Source organism: Centroberyx gerrardi, chromosome 6 (genome assembly GCF_048128805.1).
Source record: "Centroberyx gerrardi isolate f3 chromosome 6, fCenGer3.hap1.cur.20231027, whole genome shotgun sequence".
NCBI lineage: Eukaryota > Metazoa > Chordata > Actinopteri > Beryciformes > Berycidae > Centroberyx > Centroberyx gerrardi.
The window spans coordinates 7,764,867-7,774,488 of NC_136002.1; the positions used below are offsets into that span (position 1 = coordinate 7,764,867).

The 9,622-nt window shown below is 42.7% G+C and overlaps 1 protein-coding gene across 1 annotated transcript; it reads left to right on the top strand.

Annotated features, from left to right (window-relative positions):
- Nucleotides 1-957: 957 nt before the first annotated feature.
- prss16 (serine protease 16) lies at nucleotides 958-8,772 on the top strand. Its single transcript, XM_071897299.2, has 13 exons — nucleotides 958-1,149; nucleotides 1,931-2,106; nucleotides 2,607-2,706; nucleotides 3,194-3,323; nucleotides 3,777-3,900; nucleotides 4,904-4,981; nucleotides 5,124-5,171; nucleotides 5,274-5,393; nucleotides 5,932-6,096; nucleotides 6,378-6,519; nucleotides 6,633-6,812; nucleotides 7,366-7,520; nucleotides 8,057-8,772. The coding sequence occupies exons 1-13, from the start codon at nucleotides 1,092-1,094 to the stop codon at nucleotides 8,126-8,128; spliced, it is 1,548 nt and encodes a 515-aa protein (XP_071753400.2). The 5' UTR covers nucleotides 958-1,091; the 3' UTR covers nucleotides 8,129-8,772.
- Nucleotides 8,773-9,622: the final 850 nt, after the last annotated feature.

Genomic DNA, 9,622 nt, shown 5'->3' on the forward strand with positions numbered 1-9,622 from the left:
CCCTATGTTCAGCCCAGTTTCAGGTGGATGGAAGGTTTGGTTCCTATTAGCCTTCATGCAAAAAGTTTTAGATTTGGCCTATAGAACCTGTCGTGCCTTCCTATCTTACATGCTCTCATCATTTATTTATTGACTAAAGCTCTGTCTGTTATGACCTTACTGAAGTGAACATATCATTTTATCTCTTGGGGGATCCAATTATCTAAGCTCTGTTTAACTTTTCTGTGTTTATCTCAATATTACGATAAAGTGAAAAAAACAGGATTTTGACAGAATCCTTTTTCTACATTCTACCATTTTTTTCTCCTGTTGCTATCTCGATATATTATTGAACAAAAAAAAAGAGATGAAACTAGCACATAACTGGATCTTCCATGACAATCCCATTTTTTTCCCCCTTTTGCCTCTCAGTGTTATCATAAGTTGGAGGACTTAATTTAAAATACATACTTGTGCTGTGGACTGCATCATTAAGTAACTATTTTTAACAGCCACCTCCAAGATATTACTTCCTCTGCATAAACAAACTGCAGGCTCAAGATGTGAGTGAGCAGGTAGGGGTTCAGTGTCTTACTTAGTGACACTTCAGCATACACATGGCAGATGAGGGACACGTTAGCTGTGGCGGGGCTTGAGTCTGTGACATGTCGGTTATGGGACAGTCTCTCTGAACCGCTTGGCCGCTTTGACACCTCACCTGAAGTGGAAAAGGCCAAAAACCTCAGAAGCCATTGCAGGGAAGAGTGAGATCCAGATCTCATTACATCACCAAGCTGACGCTCTTTTTTGCTGAGCTGATTGCATGTACACACACACACACACACACACACACACACACACACACCCACACACACACACATACACACACACACACACTTTCTCCTGTTGGTTGGTCCTGATAAGGCTTGATGCCCCTTGCAGAGCATAATTATGCACAGTTCATATTAGTTTCCACAGTAACTTAAGAGACCCTGTCAGCTCATCACTGCAGCCACTTCCTAGGGAGCAGAGCGTGAGGAGTTCTTCCTGCAGATTGGAAACGCATTACATTTGGGTTGAGGTTCCCGACTTGGTCGATTTAGGTGGTAAAGATGCTTTTGTCACCAACCTATCTCATCCTTCTACTCCTCTTGAACTTTGTTGATTCCGGTGAGTTGATGAATGCTCCAGAGAATGTGACTGGTGTGGAAAATATGTTTACTCCCAGACTTGTGTTTGATTTTGAATTTTTGCTGCAAAGCTTTGCATCATCAGAACCATATGTTATAAAATATATTGATATTTTGTATTTAAAAGTACAATTCCCATATATGGTGGGCATATACATAATAGGTTTATATATATATTGTTTTTGAAGACCACAAATCATAAAAAGAAAAGTTGACCAAGGTAATATTGCATTCTTTCCTCATACTTTCAGAAAGTATTTTTTCCTATTTGCAGTTGTCAAAATTGTGAGCGGGGAAAAAGACACGCTGGTGGTGACAGTGAATCCCCAGGGCAACAAATATTGGATGTTGACTGCTCCTGAAATAGCGCTTGTAGGCCTAGTTTGGAAGTATTTTTGTCAGCCATCATATTAGTGACATGAGCAAAAACTCCTGGGCGAAATGTAAACAAACACGGTTTAGCTGTTTGCATCAATCAAACGGCCGTTAGAGTGAGATAAGAGACTTTACTCCACTCAGAGCAAGTTGGACCTTATCAGCTCTGGCCATGCCTGGAGGCCAGCAGGTCAGGAGAGCTAAATGGCTCCTATCACACAGGCTTGGTGTGCGTTTGAATTAGTGCATCGGGTTAATCAAAAGAGCCAGTGCCATTAATTGGCACAAATGACGAGTGGCATTTAGCAGATCTGAACCTTTCTGTAACTTCTCTGTTATTTCTGTTCTTCTCTTGTACTTGTCCTCCTCCTCTCTTTCATCGGCAGGACGGGTTCTGAGGGAGATCAAGGAGCGTGTGCGTAAGCTCCAGCTCCACAAAGCCAAACAGCATGTCCTGATGCGCACAGTCAGGGGTCAGCAGCCTGCCGAGCACATGAGCGAGGGCAAGATCCACCAGCCGCTGGACCACTTTGACCGCCAGGCCATGGAGACCTTCCCTCAGGTAGAGAGAGATCTCTGATATTACACTGTGCTTCATGCTTTTATACTTATCTCTTTGGATTTTATTATGCATTAAAGCTGCATTAGACAAGATTTTAACATAAAAACACACCTGTCTTATCAGCTGAAATCACAAAGCATCCCATTCCCCCCTAAATGAGATGCTAGATTCGCCCTATTTGCCCAAATGAAATTCTGGTGTCGGTGTATGGTCACTGGTGGGAAATCTTCTCCATGCACAAGAAGTGACGAATCAAATCGAGCGAAATACGAAATTGTTTCCTAAACATCAATGAGTGATTGAGAGAAAAATCTTCACCACCTTCGCCCCACCAGACACTAAGAAGAAGACATTTAGGTTGTAGGAGTGCGCAGTACTGACTTCAGTTACTTGCATTGATCCTATGAATGTGCAGTGAATTCTCTCTGTCTGTCTGTCTGTCTCTCTCTCTCTCTCTCTCTCTCTCTCTCTCTCATACTTTCTCTTTGTCTCTCTTCCAGAGGTTCTTTGTGAACGAGGCGTACTGGCAGCGTCCTCATGGTCCAGTGTTCCTCTTCATCGGAGGAGAAGGCCCCATCTCACAGTTCAACGTTCTGGCAGGTAGGACACAGCTCCTGTCCCCTTCTGTCTGTCATACACGTTCAAATGTCAAACAGATCAAGTACAGAAAATCGTTGAACTACACGTCAGGACAAACGATCGCATTCACCTGGCTGTCACGCTCTCAAAAGGTTTGGAAAAGAAAGTGAAAATGTGATGACTGAAGCGTCACGTTGTGTGTGAGTAAGATGATACTGTGCTTACAAGCTCATTTTCATCTTCATCTTTTCCCTCACCCCTGTGCTACACTCTTTCATCATTCTCATTTTTCCTTATTTCTCTATATCACTTAAAAGCCTCACCCTCTTCTGTTCTGTGTGTCTCAGTGAGATGGTGTAGCAGATCAGAAGAATATCGAAATTTGAATATTGTTGTCCAGTATTTGCGTATAAGTTTTAATCCCTTCACTTGGATGGTTGGGCTGTTGTTGGAAATATCAAACGTCACTTTTGAATGAGTTTTACCTTCTTTGATCATGTTTCCCCAGGTCACCATGTTGACATGGCTGAAGAGCACGGGGCTCTGCTATTGGCTCTGGAGCACCGTTTCTACGGCGACAGCATCAACCCTGACGGCCTCGAAACAAAGAACCTAGCAGACCTGAGCAGCCAGCAGGCGTTAGTACTGGTTCTCTACTGGTCTGTGTGTGTGTGTGTGTGTGTGTGTGTGTGTGTGTGTGTCTGTGTGTGTGAGAGAGAGAGAGAGAGAGAGAGGGAGAGAGAGAGAGAGAGAGAGAGAGAATGTATACGTGTTTGTGTGTATATATGTGTCAATCTCTCTTTCAGTTTCTCTCCTCTCCCTTTATGTGTGTGTGTGTGTGAGTGTGTGTGTTTGAGTGTGTGAATGCATCTGTCACTTTTTTCTCTCTCCCTCCCTCTCTGTTTGTGTCTATATATTTGTGTGTATGTGTGAGAGAGCTAGTGTGTTTTTGTGTGTGTATGTCTGTCTCTCTTTCTGTATCTTTCTGTATATATTATTTGTGTGTTTATGTGTGCCTGTGTGTGAAAGACTGAGATTTCCAGACAGAAGGGTTGGGCTGAGTCTTTTGTGTTTCTTCCTCTTTGCTCCAGGCTTGGTGACTTGGTGGCGTTCCACCAATACATCAGCGAACGCTTCAGTCTGACCCATAGAAACACCTGGATCAGCTTCGGAGGCTCCTATGCTGGAGCGCTGTCTGCCTGGTTCAGAGGAAAGGTGAAAGACTGGACTCAGATATGAATCTCTAGAAGCATTTCAAGCTGCACTGTGAATTTTTATGTGAAAATACAGAGAAGAGATGGTTTTGTCAGAGCTTCTGTTTTATCGCTGTTTCATTGTGCCCAAGTGTTTTCATATCCGTGTGCATTCAGAGAATTCCTATTGGACCAGAGAATATTTCAGGCTCTTTGATTGGATGAACGGAGGGTGTGCACAATGTAAACAAAGGATGTAGACGAAAACTTTTCACCAATGGCTGACATCCATTGTGACAATCACTTGAAAGCAAGTCACCTCAAAAACATGTCGCCTTACAACTTGTCTTCTTACTTGGGGTATCTTTGTTAGCCAGGACAGCAGTTGATTCCAGTTTGTATTTAAAAAAAAAAAAAAAAAAAGGGTAAATGTTAAAAATCTAATTACATAATGGCATGCATTGCAAAATGATTGGGGGAAATGTAAAGTATATTTAGACAGTGGTAAATGGGCTAGAACTGTAAATGACACTGGTATTCTCCTTTAAGAGCAAAATACAACAGTGTCTCCTAAACAGCAGAGAGCGAGTGCTCTGGACTCACCAATGATGGCTGAAGCTCTTCACCACCTCCACACCTACCATTCAGCTTACTGACGTCACATGATTTCTGGATAACGACGACCTCAAAACAGTTACCTCTTGCTGCCATTTGGGGCAGCAAGAGTACAGCTTTAAACATTTTCAGTACAGGCCCTATACTGAGTTCATTCAGTCTCACACTGAGACACAGGATCATTAAAGTATACCTCATTTGTTCAAATAAAACAGGCCTACAACCCATTTAGAGTCCAGAGTCCTGTTGTTTGTGAAATCCACTAAATGATCTCTGTATATACTGCATATGGGGACACAGGTCAGAAAATGGTGAGACTATACACTAGACATCATGAATAAAGCTACCTAGACTCAGTTTTCTAGCTTCTATCTCTCTTCTGTCTCTGTCATTCTTGTGTCCTGCTCTAGTTCCCACATTTATTGTACGGAGCTGTGGCCTCCTCTGCTCCTGTCAAGGCTAAGTTGGACTTCTCTACCTACAACAAGGTAAACCCACATAATCCATTGTCATAATTTTGGTATACAGCATATACAGAATGTTTTTTTTAGCAATGACTGCCTAGTGATACACGTTCCGGTTGAAATAAACATTCTCCCACTCATACATCTGTCACTTCCTCGGTTTCAGATCGTTGGTTTGAGTCTGATGAATGAGGCAGTTGGAGGCTCAGATAAGGTACAGAGACAGCCGCTTGTCTGTGTGTGTCTGTAAATATCTCTCGTGAAATGGTTGTCTATCACGTGTGTAACATTCTCCCCCTGTGTCCTCTCCCTGCAGTGTGTGGCTGATGTGTGGGAGGCCTTTGCTGCCGTGGAAGCAGCATTGATGGGCGGTAATGCCAGCGAAGTGGCCAAGGACTTCGGCTGCTGTCAGATCCCCAAAAACTTAGAAGATCAGGTGCCAGGTTTATTTTTTTATTTTATGAGAAGTTTTAGGGGGAAACTCAGTGGTGATTAGGGTTAACCAAGGCCCCAATCATGAATGGGAGGATAGCACCATCTGTGGCATCTCTTGGGAACTTTTGTCCTTGTTTATTTTTTGGGGATTGTAGATATTTTTTCACTCACATATTGGTTTAGAGAGCTCTTCATACTTGGATGGTCAATATGTGACAGCTAAAAAGTTTTAAAAGTGCTGTGAGATTTGTCACAAATGGAACTAAATGGACTTGTATTTCGAAGGGAACGATGGGATACGATAATTTGGTATGAAATTATTTTCCAGCTTCATGTATTGCCCTTCGGGATTATATATACTGGGTTTAGTCTTAAAACAAAGGCACTCTCTCCTTATTAAATTAATTCCCTAGGTTTTCTCTTTTTCTCATCTCATATCTTTGGTTGTTTTTAATCCATCAGTGTGTTATAGTTCTGATGCAGAGTAAAGCCTTTTGAGTGGAACCTAACACTCTGGCCACACACACCTTTCACCTCAGATTGAGCTGATGCAGAGCTTGGCCGACATCGTCATGGGAGTGGTGCAGTACAACGAGGAAGGGGCGGTCATGTCTATTAACGAGCTCTGTGACATTATGACCAATAAGAGCGAAGCGTACGAGGAAGAGATGGAGGCCTACGACCGCTTTGCTAAACTGGTGCAGGTATGGAGAACACACACTCCAACACACACCAAGGATGACCCCCTGTCCACACATACACTCCTCTCTTGTCATGCACTTTATAGCCACCAGAGGTCACTATTGAGCTATATGTGTGAATTCCCTGTATGTGATAGGCTTGTGATCCACCTATCAGAGTTCAATTGAGAAGGTGTAAGCATTTGGCATCCCCATTCCTGCCGGATTATCCTGCCAGGGTGCCCCAGGGCAAGCGCGTTCTATATGTGTGTATGTGTGTGTGTGTGTGTGCGCGCTCTCTGCAGATCTACCGCTCCACAGGTGAGGAGCCCTGTCTGGATGCCTCCCATGCGCAGACGGTGAAGGATCTGATGAACACGACGCTCCAGACGGCCAGGAACGCAGGGAGACAGTGGATCTACCAGACCTGCACCGAGTTTGGCTACTGTAAGACACACACACACACACACCATCACACGCACACACACACCAACGCCCATGGTGAACCATCCTTCTTTCTATGGTCTGAATCCCTTTTGTGTGTGTGTGTGTGTGTGTAGACCAGACTTGTGAGGACGCCAGCTGTCCGTTCTCCAGGATGCTGACCCTGCAGGCCCAGACTCAGCTCTGTCCCGTGCTGTTTGGCATATCCCAGGATTCCCTGCCTGGACGCATCGCCTACACCAACAAATTCTACGGAGCAGACCACCCGCACACACACAGGGTGCTCTACGTCAATGGTGAGACTGATTTTATTATAGCCGTATACACCAAAATTACAAAATCATGACTTTTTATTAAATCACTGATTGCTGGTGTAGTCTGGTAGACTTAAGTCAAGGTTTTGCACCAGAGTAGCAAAGGAACTGCTGGTGTGTATTAGTGTGTGTCCTTGTTGTTAATGTATGGCAGGTGAGAGAATGGCTGTAAAACACTTTACTGCTGCTGTGTGCCTCTTGGTTTGGCCCAGAGGCACCAAGTCAAAGGATGTAGTTTGTAGTTATCACAGACACTGAGAAGACTATCTCTTCTTCTCTGATTGGATAGGAGAGCACTAGGGCAGGGCATTGCGAGAACTAATCTTTATCAAAGATCGCAGCATATCATATCTGTGACTGCTAATGCTACACTTGCTCACACATTTCCAAGAAGTGACTCATACAACATGAAAAATAATCCTTGAAAGCGATAAAAAATTTATTTGCAGTCAGCTGATTAACTAAGGGGGCAGATATTAGGCTACAGTCCTCTGACCTCTGTCCCATCTCTCTGTCCCCCCCCCCCCCCCCCCAGGTGGAATCGACCCGTGGCAGGAGTTGTCGGTGGTCAACAACAGGACAGAGGAGGGGGACGAGAACCAGACCATCTTCATTGAGGACACTGCTCACTGTGCCGATATGATGACCAGAAGGGTTGCGGACCGCTGTTCGCTCCAGAAGGCCAGGCGGGTATGAGCACCTCTCTGAGATGTGACTGATATACATAATAAACTGTGCACATCACAAGATCCATATTAATGGATTGTTACAGCAGATGTAGGAAAATGGTAAATCAGTAGTTTGTTAGATTTAGCATAACATGTATGGTTAGACCGATATATTAGTTTGCTGATATGTACGGCCAATATTCAGCTTATTGGATAGTCAGTGTTGCCCACTGCTGATATGACAGACATGATGCAGTTTGATTGATTACACATTTATTGATTAATTCATCAATACTACACTGGTGGTCTAAGGGAAGCCCTTAACCTGAATTGATTCCAGTGTGACATTTTGATTGTGAGGATTTAATTATTATTATTATTATCATTATTACTACTACTAGTAGTAATAAGCATATTATTATTTTCAGTGGGGACTTTTAGTGTCCCATTATGATCTAAATTCCATTTCAGAGGCATTTCCACCCTAATTCTACTCATAATACTTGAAAGTTTTGTGAGCTTGAACATTTTGTTTTTTCCTGTTTTTTCATCTCTCAGGAGATTAAGAAGCATGTGACCAAGTGGCTGAAGTCCGCTGGCTGGGAGAACATGAAGAAATTAATGGCCTGATCCGAGCATCGCATTATATCTATATATTATATTTTTATATAAGCTCTTATCACTTCACCCTCAAACTGATTATAAGCTGTTTTTAAGATGCCTCCCTCCCTCTCCTGCTCCTTCACCCTCCTCCTCTTCCTCCATTTCCTCTCTCTTCCCCACCTGTTCACTCTCCATCCTCTTCCCTTTTTCTTTCTTCTCATGATGATATAACACCACCAACACTACTATTGCTATATAACCCTTCCATAGCACTATGCTTGTTTATGTGCGTGGTTGTGTGGCCGTTGGTGGGGGATTAAATGTGGGAAAGAGTGACTTAGTATACATTTTTAATGATTTTTTTTGTGTTTTTTCTGTTTTTGTTTAGTAATTTTACACGAATACAGAAAATGAATTTCAGTTTCCTGTATGTTGCTATTCTCTTTAGTACTTGCTGTCTATTTAAATCTAGTTTTATATTTGTTGGATTGCTGATCGATGATCCTCATAACAAGGCTTGATGTTTATGGAGAGTTTTAAGGTTTACAGCTTGAGAGTTTAACCACGCGTGTCAGTTTTGCTATGCTTGTATTAAGCCAATAGTTTGATGGCTGTATCCCACTTAATGCATTTCATTAGCTTTTGTGTGCATCAATAAAAGATAATCATGGCTTGGCTGTGGTTTGTTGATTACAATGCACCCATCATCTGTCATAACCCTGTTCCGTCACTAGGGAGCGATATTGCTACGTGTCAAATACCTTACTTGATCTTCATTCCCTGCAAAATGCATCATATCAGAGCTGAGAAAAGCAGAAACGTACCACACTGATACAATATCTAACATGTTTTTATTTGAATTGAAAGTTTGCTGATATTTCTGACCTTAGAACCCATGAACCAATTCAAAGCCCACATCATTAAAAAATATAAAATTGTATTCTACAGTCATAAAATCAGATTTTCTCAATTCCTGAAACACCAGCCTTTTAGAAATATGGGGTTTTCACTGAATTTGATTTAACTTAACATGGGTGTGTTTTTGGTTATTTGTTGATGACTTTACAGGGAGACTGAGTGTGTGATGTCAAAGTGTATCTGTGAATGTGAGAGAACACTGTAACAGTGAGATTATTAAGAGACGGAGAGAGTGTTTGGGAGAGAAAGGTGAGGAAGCACCAGTTGTCCCAAGGCCATCTGTTTCCTTATGGGCTGCAGTGTGTGTGTGTGTGTGTGTGTGTGTGTGTGATTGACCCTCTCAGTAGGGGGGTCAGTAGTGGGAGGTCACGACCCCACTGACCCCGTGGGAGTGGAGATCATCAATCAACTAGAGGCTGGACAGAGCAGCAGGAGGGGACACACACACACACACACACACACACACACATACACCCGCATACACATAACAAAATACTGTAATACCTATTCTGTGCAAAATTTACAATCCAATATTTTAGGCATAGATTGAAGTACAGTAATTGAATGCAGTTACATCGCATTTAAGTCAACCAAATATTGACT

What these genes read in the sequence shown, in the direction of transcription:
- prss16 (XM_071897299.2), top strand. Translation starts at nt 1,092, where the DNA reads ATGCTTTTGTCACCAACCTATCTCATCCTTCTACTCCTCTTGAACTTT. An exon ending in GCTTTGCTAAACTGGTGCAG is followed by an intron (nt 6,097 to 6,377) that starts GTATGGAGAACA and finishes CGCTCTCTGCAG; the next exon opens with ATCTACCGCTCCACAGGTGA. An exon ending in CTGCACCGAGTTTGGCTACT is followed by an intron (nt 6,520 to 6,632) that starts GTAAGACACACA and finishes GTGTGTGTGTAG; the next exon opens with ACCAGACTTGTGAGGACGCC.